Source organism: Sylvia atricapilla, chromosome 5 (genome assembly GCF_009819655.1).
Source record: "Sylvia atricapilla isolate bSylAtr1 chromosome 5, bSylAtr1.pri, whole genome shotgun sequence".
Taxonomy (NCBI): domain Eukaryota; kingdom Metazoa; phylum Chordata; class Aves; order Passeriformes; family Sylviidae; genus Sylvia; species Sylvia atricapilla.
The window spans coordinates 68,815,412-68,831,738 of record NC_089144.1 but is presented as its reverse complement, the minus strand read 5'-3'; the positions used below and the strand labels follow the sequence as shown (position 1 = coordinate 68,831,738).

General features: G+C 43.0%; 2 protein-coding genes across 2 annotated transcripts in view; both read right to left on the bottom strand.

The window, feature by feature from the left end:
* RIC8B (RIC8 guanine nucleotide exchange factor B) overlaps nt 1-10,963 on the bottom strand; it is a 32,073-nt gene extending 21,110 nt beyond the window's left edge. Inside the window, exons 1-2 of the mRNA XM_066319992.1 lie at nt 10,812-10,963; nt 7,601-7,648 (exon numbers count right to left, since the gene is read on the bottom strand). Of these exons, the coding sequence (XP_066176089.1) occupies nt 7,601-7,648; nt 10,812-10,937 (174 nt within the window). The 5' untranslated portion in view covers nt 10,938-10,963. The remainder of the gene's footprint in view (nt 1-7,600; nt 7,649-10,811) is intronic.
* A 4,570-nt stretch (nt 10,964-15,533) lies between these two features.
* Nucleotides 15,534-16,327, bottom strand: part of RFX4 (regulatory factor X4) — a 67,506-nt gene continuing 66,712 nt past the window's right edge. The window contains exon 18 of the mRNA XM_066320252.1: nt 15,534-15,821. Coding sequence (XP_066176349.1) covers nt 15,549-15,821 — 273 coding nt within the window. The 3' untranslated portion in view covers nt 15,534-15,548. The remainder of the gene's footprint in view (nt 15,822-16,327) is intronic.

Here is a 16,327-nt window from a genome sequence, read left to right as displayed (position 1 = left end):
GTTTTATCTGACATGAGAATCTAGACATTCCATATTAGCGCTTCAAAACATGAACTGCCACCAAAGCCCTCCAGAGAGCACCAAAAGCAGCTTTCCTTGAGGACATAATCCAAATACATCAATATTTGCAAAAGCATTAAGCCAAGATGGCAGCTGTTTCCCACCACTGCCAGCTACAGTACCAGGACTAAAAACTCCAGAAGAATAGCAAAGCTAGAGAGAAGTGAAAGCTTTTAAAAATATGTCAAAGTACAACAGTCACATCTATAGCACCTGCAGAATTTTAAGATAAGTTTGTTTCAGTCAGGAGGCTGGGAGAAAAAGAAACCAAAATGACTGCTACCTAAAATACAAGGATTAGAACTCCATGTTTGGCAACAGCTACAATTTGCGTGGCCACTTCAACTTCATTGAGAGGCTTCCCCCATTTTAGGTACAACTCTTAGAAATAGCACCTCTGACACAGAAACATAATGCAGTTTTACTTGAAGGCAGACTGTAGCAGCTCTACCAAAGCAGCAAAGCTGCTGCTTTATCTACACAGACTGTTCTTTATGTCAAAACAGTTCACGGGTTTCCTTATACCAACAGGACTGCAAGGGTAAATAATCACATAAATGCAGCATGAGAAAATACAACACTCGCATAATCTGCAGGTCAGAACTATAACATCTGAATTACAGAAGTATTACCTTTTATAAAACAGAAATGGACAATCAATTAATCAAAGGTGAGAAAAGAGAGGCCAGAAGCAATTGCTTGACATGAGAGGACTCCAGGGGTTTTTTATGCCTCATACTCAAGACAACACTACTGCTCAGGGGTACTAGAGTCAGAAGGATAGCCACAAAGAAGTTCCCAATACAACAGAAACTGTACCTTGTAGGACACAGTCCCTCTACACTCCTCTCCTCCCCAGCTTGGTGTCTTGACCAGCAACATAAATAAATTACCAAAGAAGCCAGAGCAGCCACTGATGGAAAAGCCCCAGTGCAAGAAGTCTACTTAGGACCCAAAATTCACACTCTCATCTCAGGCAGTCTGTGTCAAGAAAGTGATTACAAAAAGCATTGGAATACTAGTAAAGTATGTTCTTTATACTAGTAAAATGGTTCTTGGGGAATGGTCTCTGGAATTCCACTTTTCATCATCATCACCACAATGAAAAGGTGAGGAGCGCAGAAGCCCATGACTCTGACACAAAGTTCAAAAAAAAGGTTCCACTTGGGACAGCTAAGCCAATCTTATTACTGTGATGACTTACAATTAAAGCCAAAATAAAAAAAAATCACCAACAATAAACATTAGTCTAAAGCATATCTAGAACAGACACTGCAGAAGAATATGGGAGAAAACAACAGAAGACTTCAACTGTTTTTAACTTCAACAGTGTTAAAATAAAATCTGTAAACGAAGTCAAACAGCAGGAACTCACAATATGATTTCTAGTATCCTTGTCCTGGGGTTAAACCTACCCAAAAGCATCACTCAGACAACCAAGACCTTGACTGCATTTCCACAGCCCTGACTAGACTCATCCTATAAAAGTTTGGAAACAAGGAATGAACCCCACCTTTTACCACACAGGCAACATAAGAAATCTTTATCAGAATACTCCAGACACTACAACACTATAAACCCCACATGTGACCACTTGTACAGGCATATACATACTTACTGTGGCTGAAAAAAGATACTCAAGTACAGAGTTCTCCAAGTTCTTCACCACTAGCCTAATGCTGCACAAACAGATCTGCACAACTCCCTGACTTAAGCATGGTTTGACCTGCACTCTACGTTTCTGAAAGTGGCATCTTTTAAGTGTTTTTAAAAATGCCCCAAACAAAAAATGACCAGTCCAGATCCACAGTCAAATTAGTCACAGCTCGACTTCTTTCTAACCTTTCTGTTGCTGAGAGTTTTCCATACAGTTAACTCTGCAAGCTGAAATATACAGTCTGTTTGGTTTGGAGGAACAACACATCACTGAACAGTCAGTTCACAGAACTTCAGAAAAATGCTAGTTTATTCTGTGTTTAAGCGCTTTTCAACCAGATCTAGCAGTTATTGTCTTCCTTGCTGGTAACAGCTGCTACAAGGTGGTCTGTAACCTGTATCCAAATTCTAAACACTCAACTGATTACAAAGAGATCAAGCCCCCTCAAATTCTAACTTAATTTTTCCATCCCTAAGTTTTACCCACCTGCGGCTATGAAAGTATCACTGCAAGATGTCCAAGTTACTGCAGGAGGGATCCCAAAGGGCACCAAGCTCCTGCTGACTTGCTATGAGAGCTGGAAGTCCAACCTTCCCTTCATACAGTAAATGACACGCAATTTAGCTCAAAAATATCAAATCATCTCTTGGCTTCAAATCTTAGTGAAATGCAGCACCGGAAGAATCTTAACTCTGAATAGTTGTAGTAAAGATAGATATTAAATAGAACTCTTTTTTTGGAGATTTGGCAAACCTGTTTGCAGCTTATCTGTTGACAAAGTTCTCTGGAGTTAAGACCCAGGGAGCCATCAGGAGTGATTTCAGACGAATCAGTTAGGATATCTGTGACATTGAACCACTGCTGGCTGATCCCAAAAGCCATGAGCAGCTCAGGAAAAGCTAGAGTATCTGATTATAATTGCAGAGCTATTCATGGAAAGATTCACCCCATTAGGAAGTTGCCTTGGGGACAACTGAAACTAAATGCCATACTGCACATTTTCACATCTTTTGTTTTGGCCTTGATGGTACAAGGGAAATGATGCACAGAGAGAAGAGAAACAGGAAGAGATGTGACCACAACAGCATTATTATGCTTTTCCTCTTCTACTTTCATCCATTTCTACCACCCTGTAGGCCATTAGCATGGCATAAGCTACAGGGGACAGATTTCATTTATGTGGTTGGAAATGAAAGCAAGTGAAAATTCAGACAGGAAGGTACCTTATCCTTCCACAATAGGTATGATGATTATTCCAGTTTCAAGGGCTTTGTTGCTACACTTTAGGTCACTGCAAGATTTTAACATTTCTTTGTTAAAATCAACGTGCAGATAATATTTTGACTTTAATGCACTGTGCAACAAATGTTGCAAGAAGTGTTTTTCATGTACTTCTTCACAGATGCAAGGCAGTTTCTAGTTTTAACTTTTTTTTACTGTAAAATCTATTAATTTCTCTGAAATTCAAGATTTCTTAGCTTTTGTGCCAATACTAAGACTAACACAGAACAATGCACACCCTTCCTTTTGTCTATGCTGTAGTGTTCAATCTTGTGTTAAAACAGGAATGCCAGAAAAACCCATTTGTCATCTTGTTTTGACAAATAAACTATTCACCTCTTTTGGTCTATTTTATCTTGGCAGCATAAAGTCTTGATGCTAAGAAGCAACACAGCCCAGTAGAAAGACCTCTCCTGAGATACAAGAGACACGTGTTTTCTCCCTTGCTCAGCCACAGACCTGCTGTGTGGCTTTGGGCCAACATAATTTCTTCCATTATCTTCTACTATCTTTGTTCACAGGCTGATTAGGCCGGGAGAGGGAAAGGAGAGGGGAGCACAACTCTTCAGTTTCTGTGTTTAAGTGTCTAGTAGGTTTCAAAGCCAGGCATCCACGGCAGTGAGAAAGTAAGCCCAAGAATATTTGAAATGTTAGTTGCAACTTTCATTTCTCTGTAAGTCAAGACAACATTTACATAACATGTATCATCAAGCCTGCTGAATAACAGGACAGTTAGATAAGCTCCCCCGAGAAGGTCGTGCCAAATTTTTGCCTAGTCTCTGTGGACAGATGTAGGTGGGAAGGAAAGGTGTATACTTGCATTTCTTGAGGATTCAGCCTGCTTTATTTTGAGCACTTCATTGTTGAAGGCACACTGATAGCGGGAGGTTTGGCAGGAGCCTGCCAGCTCTGACATGGCACAGCTCCAAGCTGAAGGACTGAACGTGTTGAGAGCACAACAGTTCTGCAGGTGAGGTGAGGAACACACTGAGCAATCCCTGCTGTCAGAACTGGTGGATTAAACACTTGCTTCAGAGTCCCAGAAAGGTGAAATCCTGCATAGCTGCACTCACAGCAGCCCCTGCTCACCTCACTGGGCAGGGAGAGGGAGAACCCTTTTATCCTCTGTAATCCCATGGTGAAAGAAGGATGTTAAAAGGAGAGATGGGTTTCAGCAAAAGCTGAAAAATGCTGGATGGGAATGGGCAGGACCAGGGGGAATTAGAACAAATGCTGAGTATTAATGAAGGATTAATGAAGGATACTTAGTACTTTTTTCCTCTTGCACACTGAGCCCCTTAAGGGGCTTTGGTGAAGTCAGAACAGTAACAACAGCAACTAATACTAAGATACCACACAGTGTGCCCATAGAAGAACCTGAGCTTAATATTTTTACAGGACACTCAGTAGTAGACTTTAAAAGCTTGCCCCAAATTTACTGAGGAGAAAAACTGTGCCTTGGTGGCTGCAGGAACCTTCAGACCTCCTTAAGACATCACAGGATCAACAGCACTAGAAATGAGGTTCTTCTAAGATTCAGAGCGTGACAGCATCTTGCTCCATCAACACACTTCACTCCTTCCATCCTTCCAGAGTTAAAATACGGTGCTGTCCACAGACTTGGAGAATCTCCCCACATCATGAATTTAACTGGTAGAGGAAGCCCCACAATACCTTTGATATGATTTACCACAGGCTATTTCAACACCTTGAAAACACTCAGTGCTGCAAGGGGAAAAGACTGTTCTGCTGATTTTCTTCCCACTGACTTTTAGATCCATCACGTTCAAATTGAACCTGGACAATAACTCAAGAACACTGATCTCAAATTCTGAAGATTTCTATTAAGAGACACGACACAGTAAGCTGGACCTAATACAGCAGAAACCAGATGCTGCAAATACTACAAAAGATGAAGCAGACAGAAAGGTATGGATCTGAAGAGGAAAGAGTTTAATCACACCAGGTAAGAATATGACTTGTAAGTTATATTCTTACATTTGGCTACTGCTTCCCTTTTTTCCCCCCCTTCCTCTTGCAAACTCAGTGCCTTCATCCAAATGAAAAAGCCTTACTTGCCATCTAGGGTAGATTTACATCTGTTATATTACAGCAAATGGTGCTGTGGCAACTTCCAGCTGTGGAATGCTATGACCAACCAGGCTATCTGTGCTGAGAGACATTTCCAGGGCACAAACACTGCTATAATCTTCTTACCATTTGAAGTCTGTAAACAGCACAAATGTGTTGCTACATCAGAAGCAGTCTTTGGCCCGAACAAAGTATAAATCATTGAGAGCAAAGCTATTAAATAAGGATCAAGTGGTCCAAAAAACCCTTTGCTTTTTGTATTAGGATACAAAATGTGAGCTTGAGCTGAAGCATCTGCTGTGCACAGAGAGGGAGACACTACACCTGGCAACTCTTTCCAAGGTGACTGCCTGGTCAAGTTAATAGATAGAACTTTTCTGGAGTGGATTCCAGAACAGAGCTAAAGAACCAACTGGTTGTCTCAACCATGCCACGGTGCTATGAAGTGTTGCAGCTCTGAAGAATCAACTTTTCCCTACAAAACATCATCAACAATTTTTTGACCGTTGAGACAAATATTTTAGATTTCCAAGAGCTCATTAAGCTCCTCAGAAACAAGACCACTGCTTTAATTTCAGCTGCTATTCCAGGACACATTTACTTCTGGTTGGCAATTTTTATACTGTTTACACACTGAAACTGCAAACAGGCTTCCAAAAGTTCACATTTTTTTATTAGCATATAACAAGTTAAGAAGGATTGGCACTAACTTGATATGCCTGGTATCTGAGTGGATCTTACAGTACAACACAGATTGCCATCTCATTAATATCCAGAACACTCACCACAGATAGGCCAAGGCAGACACATACATCATTAAACACACAACCAGGGCAAATACAAGGACAGCTCACTTTACAATCTGGTGTTTTTATCACCCTGTGATGTATTTCAGTCCTGTGGCTACGTCCAGATAGACAAGCTTGATAGCATTACCTCTTGTCCCTGCCTTCTAGAGGACACAACCTACTATCCTCTCCCGGAATTCAGCATCACAAACTCACTGCTGGTTTAGTTAGGTTATAGCCTAAAAGCATCATGCTTTTATAGCCATATATCACTACAGAACAGTTTACCCAGTCCAACTGACCCAGCTTCTAGTCAAGCCAGAGTTTTGGCCTTTCTGTTGTATTTTTAGCACGTCACTGGAGTGTATGGGTTGCTTAAAAAATATATATCCTTATACTGTATAACTTTCATTCACCTCTCCAAACTCATTGTCTTTATTAGGCTTTTGCCAATTTGGCCTCTGCTCTCTTCTCCTTTCCTGTGTTCTGTAGCTGGCAACCAATTTTTCAGACTAGACATTTGCTCATTCTCAATGTAAAAAGGGATGGTGAGGAAACAGAGGTAAGAACACCAAGTCCAGATCCCAGCTGAGCTCTTCCACAGATCAGAGAGGACACACAGAGTCCATCACCACATCACTGAGTGTCAGCTTCGAGTAAAACCACAGATAAAGCAAAGCTAAAAGGTCTTTGAGTCCCCTGTGTAACAAGGAATTGAAACTGGAGGTCACAGTACAAACAACTGATAGGTTTGCAAATGTAAAAGACTGACAGACTTATCATCCCACCCATTTCTACCAGAAAAAAGAGGTAACACCTGAAAATATTTTGATTTAGCGTAAGATCACAGAATGAAACAATGCGTGCCCAATTTCAACAAGCTATCCTTGCTGGAACCTTGCAATTCTGATTTCAAGCTTTTGAGTTCATTCCAGAAATAGCAGAAACATACAGACTCAATCACTAATCAATGTTGTCTGAATAAACACGCAAATCAGCCCCAAAACTAACTGCACAACAGAAGGGGACTTGTTAATACATATTACACCCTAAAAATAACAACAGGGAAAAATATAAAAATTCCATGTCCAAGCTTTAAATGCAAGGCTGTGGATGGATCTGAAGGGATGTGTTAAGCCCTACCACAACTGGACAGCTCAAGTTACATTTCCCAGCTTTGACACCTGACATGCACAAACCACATCTCACTGATTCCAGCCATCTTTGGAATAATGGGCCTCTGTAAGCCTGTCCTCCTTACAGCTTAACAGCTTTCTTCTGTACTTATCCTTTCATCTTAATCTCTAGTGTTCTTTAAGCATCTCATCTAGACAAGAAATACATCTGTCATATTGTCACCTGTTGAAAAGAGAGAAAATTGAAAAATCTATCGCAAAATTTTACCTCAGTAGATACAGAAGAGTATCTTCACCCTTATTCCTCCACCTCATCTCAAATCCGTGCCCAACAAAATAATTTCTACACTTTTCTGAAACTACTTTCATTCAAGACTAGGGGCTTGTGTCTTTCAGAAAAAAAAAAAAAAAAAAAAAAAAAGGAATATATAGGTGTCGTGTCTTTTGGACTGAAGAAGCAAAAATTAAAACACAATTTTATATTCCTTGCTTGCACCTTTTCACAATGGCAGCTAAGTTAAGAGACTGCCTTTACTCTTTTATACACCTACATTGAGGTATGCAGCTCAACAGCCTATTATACTCACCTTTCTTTTGTCTTCATCTGCAGGGTCAAATCTGAAAGTAGCCCGATTCTGTAAGTAAAAATAAGAGTTTGTGTTTGTTGCATGTACAGCAGCTGCTGAGGATGTAATACCTGCACAACTATTCAAAATTTCAGGGGTCTGGTTAAACCCAGCTCAGATAATGGGGCTACAACCATGTCATCCTTTTCCCATCCTCCCCAACAGCAAAAGCTTCAGTAAGTGACTCCAATGAAGAGTTTCACAATCACTACTGGTGCAGAGCAAGCTGTTATCTGTGGGATGTGAGTCAAACACCTCAAACATGGCACTTGACAGGATGAAAAATGAGAGATATTGCCTTGTGTTTTACACATACCTCATTACCCACACTCTTCCTAAGCAGATCTTGCTTACAAGCTCCTGACTGCTCTGAGTGTTCCAAACCAGAACCACCACAGCATCACCTTGCCCAGAAAACAAGTAGCACAAATCAAATAAGCCTTGCTACAAAAACAACCAGTTTCTGTGTTCTGGCAGCCTCCAAAACACCAAGGTATTTGTTTCTCCAGTACAGTTAAACAAAAGATAGACATGGTCTAACAACAAAGTCCTTATTTTTTACTGAACACTTCAAATAGCATTTGGGCATCAGGTAACAATTGGATCTAGTTCTATATTAGCACCCTGAAGAATGCTACTAGGGAAATATTACTCATATGGCAAAAAGTTATTCTGCCAGACAAAGCAAACAGCACTAATACCAGACAGTTCTCTGAACATTTTAAAACTTCCAGTCTATATGATCAAACATGATGAACAGCTTAAAAAAAAAACCTAAAAATCTCAACTTCGAATATGCAACTTGCTACATCACACAAGCGAGTGGAAAACAAAAGTGACTTTCCACAGCACATTCATAGGCCTTCTTAACTTTCAGGACCCAAGCTCACAATTAGACAGAAAGGCCTTGGACATCTCCCCAACCACCAGAGGTTACCAACACCAGTTAGAGCCTTGAGGAGGGCAGGAAAATCATTCCCTTCCTCTCTCCATAGTAGACACATAATCCCCTTCCTCTCTCTTACAGGGCTCCCACAGGAGCTCAGCAACATGTGAATCAAAAGCATTAAATGATGAGCAATTAACCAAGAGAATGCAACCCTCGTGTTTGCACATGAACATTTTTGCAAATATACAAAAGTTATGTAGTAAGAACAAGCCTAAGCAGTAGAAGAACAGAGATTTGGAATAATCACTGCAAATGGGACAGCACAGAGAAGCACCAATAGACCTATTCATTTCTCTCATTATGGCTATTCTGTAGGCACCAGCAGCTTGGAACTACACTTGATCCATCCTTTCTTTTCAATTAAAACCTGTTTAGTTTGTTATTTGAAAAAAAAAACAAAAACAACTAAGGAAACATAAAGCTTTGGAACCTGAAGTAATCTGCCCTGCCTTTGCTGGCCCATAGGCAAAGTGTCAGTAACAAAGTGATCAAAAAAGAGATGGAGGAAATATGATTAAAAAGTTTGAACAAGAAACACAGTGAGAGCAACACTATACTGGGACAACATTAAAGTTTCTCATCCCACTCCAAAAGAAGTATTGAGCTACACATTTAACTCCAAGACTTCATGCAAATACTTGAAATGTCAGAACAGAAGTTGCACAAGCTCTCACTGTGTCCTTGAGAACTCAACTCAAGCCTAAATAATTCATCTGGGAAAGCTGCTGAGAAGGCATAAAATCCAGTGCAGCAAAATTAAGAAATTATGCTTGTGCATGCTTTTTGATAGAACACATTTAACATGGGGTCGTTTTGAAGAGTAAAGATGGAGACAGAAGATTCTTTCTATCAGAAACCTTCCTCTATACCTCAGAGGTCAGCAAGTTAAAACAGATGTGTCTCATGAACTCCTGTTCTAGCAATCCTTCAGGGAAAGTGCCCTACAGCTGCATCAATCTCTACCTTTGACTTCCACATGCACAAAGGCAGCCTATGTCAGGACTGTTACTCAAGGTTCTTCTACAAGCCCAACTCCGAGTGAAGAAAAGTTACTGCCATTGTTAGATATAAAACATATTGCACTTAAGATTGCAAATTTCAAGAGTGCTCTTGGAGGCTGAAGAATACCCACATCACATCCACATTAATTTGGCTTCTCCCCTCATCACAAAAGCCATGAAACTTTAACAAAAGATCTGAATGTTCGTTTCTGTAACAGATTCCTAAATTTCAGTCAATAACTGGTTCAACAAGACTGCCATTTAAATTACAGCCAGAGCCAAACTCTGAGTTGGTGCCAGCTTTAGAGATTTGGGTACCAGTCACACAAACACTAAGAAGGGCAGACACCTGATGGGCTGAGATGTAATCCTTCATAACAGACTACTGCCCTACTACAATATAAGTGTCAAACTGCCTCTATCAGAAGGGGGGGATATATAATATATATACAATATATATAACTTGCCTCTATCAAGGGGGGGGATTTTTAAAATCCACACAACATCCATTTTCACTCTTTCACATCCCTACATCAGCAGGAAACCCTTCACTTCTTCACTGAACATACCCGTATCACACTGCAACAGCAGGAGACCCTTACTACTTTTTCACACCCACCGGCAATAAAAGCTCAACCTTCTCCGAGCTGTCTTCCCCTTTCCCTTCGCTTGGCCAGCGACACGGAAGAAATGAAGAGAGGTGTGTCAGGCCATTTCACACAGCCCGGCACACGGACACGGTGACAGTGCGGGCGATGGAAACCCGCCCTGATTCCCCGTGACAAAGCGCTGCCCACAGCGCGCCGCACCTCAGGCAGGTACCGAGAGACTTCAGCGCTCCTCCGTCCGGCCCCTGCCCACCGCTATACGTAGGTGAAAAGATTTGTGAGGCGAACGTACGCTATGGAATAGCTCATTTTACCGCCCGGTCACCGATAGCCGGCACTCCCCAGCGGGCGCAACACCGAAGGTGCCGGGGGCCGAGGCGGGCAATGGGCTTTGTGCTCGCCCGGGCTCCAGACGCCGCCCTGGCCCCGGGCCCCGCCGCACGGGAAGAGCGGGAGGCCGGAGGACAGCGGCTGTGGGGGACAGGGAGCACGGCGGTGAGCGCTGGGGACCCGCCGCGGAGCCCAGCCCGAGGAGGACGAGGACGATGCTGGCGGCGCCGCCGACGGCGGGCGGGGCGGGGCGGCGCAGAAGGGAGGGGGATGGGACCCGTTACCTCCTCATTGTACCGCGCCAGGACGCGCTCCACCGCCTCGGCGCCGCCGCCGCCGCCCTCCACGGCCTCCAGCACCGCGCGCAGCTCCGGGCCCGACTCCGGGCCCGGCTCCGCGCCCGGCTCCATGCCCGTCCGTCCCGTCCCGTCCGCCCCGCCCGGCGCCGCCGGCAGCGGCCGCGCCCCGCCCTCACGGCCCTCGGCCCCTGACGCGCCCGCCCCTCCCCGCGGAAGCCGCCCGCACGGGCAGGCAGCGCCATTGGCTGGAGGGGCCGGCGGCGCGCACCCCGAGCCCTCCTATTGGCTGCCGTCCCTCTGGCCGGCTGGTGCGGAGAGAAGACTCCATTTCCCAGCATGCCGAGCGGCGCGGCGCGCCGGGTGTGTTGCCGCGGGGCACGATGGGTGCTGCAGTCCGCGCCCACAGCGCTGAGCGCGCCCGCCGGGCGGAGCGGCGGCAGCGCGCTGTGGGGACCGCCACATCCCTCCTCCCTCTTTAGGCTTGCCCCGTTGTGTGCTCTCTGCGGCCCGCCCTGTGCACACCGTGCCCGTCACAAGGCGAAGGGCTGCCACAACCAGCGTTTGGCCGCTTTTTCTCAGGCTTTTAGGTCATTGCGCTCCCAGCGCGGGGGAAGTCTGCGGGTGTTCCCTGAAGCGGGGCTTCGCCGCGGCATCGGGCAGCAAAACCAACCCCGTTTTTCTCCGGCCTAACCCAGCAGAGCAATGGTGCTGCGGGAAAATTCTCCGTTTTCTTGGGGAGGTGGCAGGAGGGGAAGGTGGGCTGCGTCGGCAGGCTCGGGCAAAGGTGCACCGTGTCTCTAGAAAGGTTTTGCAAGATCCTGGGTTTGAACAACACCCAGCAGATGCACGATACTCAAGGTGCCCTATGGTCGGAATTCATTGTCTAAGATAACAGAAAATGATATACTGAAGTGAAAGAAAAATTAAAAAAAGGAAAAAAACCCAAACCTAATATGTTCATACGGAGCTGTGTCCGGTCTCTGCTTGAAATCTTTATTCCTTCAATTCAGGAATCCGTGAGGATGAGAAACCTTTCCATGAGCAAAGGAAACCCTTCCCGAATGCCCGGTCCTGTGTGGAAAAGGGCCCAGAGGTGCCCAGATGTGGTGGGGCAGGTCTGCAGTGTTTAAGATGCAGACCCAAACCACAACCTGAATTTCCTCTTTGGGAGTTTCTTGCCGCAAGAACTGAGATGTAAATCCAGAACAGCACAGTCACTGGACTGCAAGGAGTAACAAAATGCAGCCATCCAGTGTGCAGCCATTTCTTCTGAACCAGATCCAGCTGCAGAGCTTTGGAGAGAAACCTCAGTGAAGACAATCTTTTGCTTTTTAGATTTACAATTCTATAGTAAAGTATAAGCTTGCTTAGATTTACTTCACAGCACAGCAAAACGCTAATTTTACTTGCACATAGCCGATTTTTTTTTTAATTACGAAACCTGAAAATTAAAGATCAGCAAACTGTTACTGCCCTTTAAAGGCACATTGTTATTCATCATCAGCGCGTTTTAGTTTCCACTTTATGTAGCATATGAAGGATTAGGATTTCAGTGAAAGAGAGGGACAGAATAAATTGCATCCTCTACCAAAGAACTGCCAGACCTTTTCAGATGGGTGCATACCATGAGCCCTTCCCATGTTAGTCAGCTTTATCTAAACCTTCCAAAGCAATGTCTGCCCCTGAATTTAATGGGTTTCAGGGTCAGTCACAACAGAATTGTGGGGCTGAGGAGGTCAGAGGCCATTTTTGTCAAAGGGTAGTGACCTTAGCAGCAAGAGGTAGCCTGACAAAAACAGGATTCGTGTTACTGAATGGAGTTCTCACTGCTCTTCCCCCGCTGAGTCTTTTTTCTACCTGGTAATGAAAAATCTTGAAGAATTGTAATGGATTTTTATAGGCACACATACACATATATATTTGTGTGTGTGTGTAAATTTATTTAAAAATATTAAATGTGTTATGTCAGTTATGCTGTAATATATAATATTAGTTTCTATTCTACTATATATATCTCTATCATTCGTTACATGTTTTACCCCATGAAAAAGACCACGTCTTCATGAAATTGTGTATTTGCTGTTAGGAAAAAAGAGAATGTAAGCAAGAAACTTTAAAAAAAAGGAAAAGGGAAAAGAGGAAAAAAAAAGAAAGAGAAGAAAGAGAAAGAAGAAAATAGGAGAAAAAATAACAGAAGAGAAGCTGCAATTGAGACTGAGTGCTTTGGAATGTGGTGTAAAAGTTTCTTCAGCAACGTTTGCATAGTCGCGTATTTACTTTATACGCCCGTAAATGCACGGCTAGGCAAGAACCCCCAACTTTTAATTTCCACGGTCAAGGGAAAGGATTAAACAACAGCCTACACACTCTGACTCGAGAGGTTTGGCAGCTTGTACTGGGATCATTTGACACCTTCTTGCCCCTCAGCAGGCATTCTGCGCAGAGGTTGTGGTGCTCCTGAGCTGCTGCACAGCCTGTGACCTGAAAGCTGCCGTGGTTTCTGCTGCCCTGGTGGGCTCTGAGCTGTAGTGGCCCAGGGTGAGTCCTGCTCTCCCTCACAGCTCTGCTCCTGCAGGTGCTGGCCTCTGTTTCACCAATCTGTACACTGTCCCCATTAATGTCTGCTTTTAAATTTCAAAACCCTCATCAGGAAGCAGTTCGAAGGTGCATGTTCACACTCCTGAGGCTTCAACACAAGTTTCTAAATCAGTTTTTCAAAAGGATTAAAAAACAAAAGATTGTGGAGCTTTTTTTTTTTTTTTTTTTTTTTTTGAAAGACTTTTCCAAGCCCTGTCTGACTGTTGATGTTCTTGGCTCTTTTTTAGGAGCAGCTTTGTGATGCTGCTGTTAGCCAGAATTCCCTCTTCCAGGACACCCAAGATGTTGCAGTTCTCCACTCAGAGAGGTTTAATTATTTCTGGGTCTCACACTGTGTCCAATATCCCTCCTCCTTCCTGAACAGTCTGCCTGAGCTCTTGAAATCAGGGTAACAGAGTTGTCCCCAAAGGTGTTGAAAAATATGAAATAATTGTATGCTAAAATAGTCTCATTTTCTCCTCTCTTTCAGTCAATGGGGATTAGGCTTCTTTTGGTTTAACGATTTACTGTAAAAAAAGAGGAAGTGCTTTTGGCTTCCCTTGAGTTGTGCTTGGGTTCACCTCCATCCTGATCCTTCCAAAGACCCAGCCTTGAGTTACTGGTCAGTTCTACACACGGACATCTCACCAAGGTCCTTGGAGGGCCCATGGCAGGTCATGATCACCAGTCCATCAGGCAAGTGGAGGTGCATCACCCATTTGCCACGAATTGTATACCTGTTCTTGAGTCCTTCCTTAGATAAAAACATACATGATGACATCTAACTTTTTTTTTTGCAGGTCTGCAGCTTGTAGAAGTTTTTGTATTTAAGTAAATTTAACCGGAATTTCTTTCCTTTTACTTTTTTTATTTGGGTGTGAAAATCCCTCATATATCTTGCACGACTGTACAAATAACACTTGTGGCCATTTTAGGCATAAACATGGTTATCATCACACTGGGTGCTATCAACGATTTTATTTACAAAACAATTACTAAAATGCCTGTTGTCGTATTTCCATTTATTTATTTCTTACCCATAGGGTAATAGGTCCACCATAATTGCCTGGTGCGTTTTATAATACAGAAGAAAAACTATGTTAATAAAAACTAACAAAAACTCACAAATAGCTACAAATCTGACGGAAAATGTCTAAGAAAAATTCTTCCCAAAATACAATACATTTTTCCACACATACACAGTACAGAATAACTTCAAAGGCACAGCTTTGAATTTTGCTTTTGTAGACGTATAGAGAATTATCACCACGTGAAGGAATTGAGAGAACACTTTCATACCTGTCAATAGATAATTAAGCGAATAATCATGTTTGCATTTTCGTTTTCTTTATATAATTGCTTCATATCATCATATTTAACATATGTGGCTCTGAATCCAAAGTCTTCCCAGTCCCCAAGTCCCTTCTTACCTTGTCATTACTGACCAGAGAAGTTAAGATTTTTCCAGATTGTGCAAACTCAACACGAATACATATATAATAAGAACAATAGTCAACTTAAGGCAGTGTATAATTCAATGCTACATGTCTTTTCTTTTCTTTTGTAAAGATCAAACTTACTTTCAACAGAAAGGTGCATCAATATACAAAGTTAGGTGTAAACTGAAACCTACAGCAACACATGTCCTTTTAAGGAACCAGACAGAGGAATTAATATGAGTGAGTGATGACTTGGCAGAATGGTTTTTAAGGAATGCATTAAGAGCTTAAAAGAAGAACAGATGATGGAGTTTTGCTGAGGGTGAATTTCCCGACTGTAATTCAAATTATAAATAGGTCCTTCTTCAGTACTTTTTCTTTTAAGACTCATTAACGTTTGTCAATAAGAGAAGGGGTAAAAATGGCTCACTCAAACTGAGAGCACACAGGGTTGGCCCAGAATTAAAAAAGGCACAGATCAGCCCAAAGAGTGGTCTAGAACAGCACAAAAGTATTTTTTTCGGCTACAGGAAAATTCAGTCATACTGGTCTGCAATCCGCCCACCTTAGGAACTACATTTATCTGCCCGGGATCTTTTCCACATTTTCTCCTCCTTTGAAGAACGTCCACGAGAAAAGTCCCACACAGCGTGAAGTCTTTAATAACTCATTCTGAGTGTGTGGGCTTAGCTGATACCAGTCATCTTCATTTAGCCCAGCCTGTGGTGGCTTCCCCATTGATGTAGGCAAAGCCGGGAAAGTGTTGCATGTGCTCGTACTCAGAATTCCTGCGTGTTGCCAAGGGTGTGTACATGTCACTGGAATTCCCGTATCTCGTGGAGTGCATGGAGGAGCTCGAGTAGCAGGAGTTGGCAGCTGGGACCTCTGGCCAGCGCGGAGTCACCGGGGTGGGATGCAGCCTGGGAGTACTGCTCATCAAACAGGGCTCCATTCTTGATGTTGGGCCGTTGAAAGGGTACTACAGTTAAAAAGAAAAATTAAAAAAAATCAAAGAATCATCTGCTGCATACTTCGTTTTAAAATGAGGGCTGCTGGTGTCACAATTCTGTGCTTAAAAAAAGCCAAAATCATGTGAATTAGCAACAAGGTACCATACTGAAGGTGAAATATCAGATAACCAGTGCCTGCCCTAGACCAAAGTTTCAGGGAAAGTTCTGCAAAAGAGTCACTGATTTTAAAAAATTAATTTATTTGTCAAAGTGCTGGCTGTATCTGCGAGGAGAAAAATGGATTGAATTAATTTTTTTTTCTCCCACTTTTACTCAAAAACCTGCTATTTACTAGAAACAGAAAATAAAATGTCCCCACTCCTCCTCACTCAAGTGAGTTTTGAAGGAGGGAGGGAAGCAAAAGAATCTTTATTTCTGGGAATGTGCCTTCCCTTTAAAGTGCTCACAAGACACTGTGACAGTTTCTGCAGGAAAATGGTGTGGTCTGGCCCCAGAGCCAGCAGCTAATTGGAGA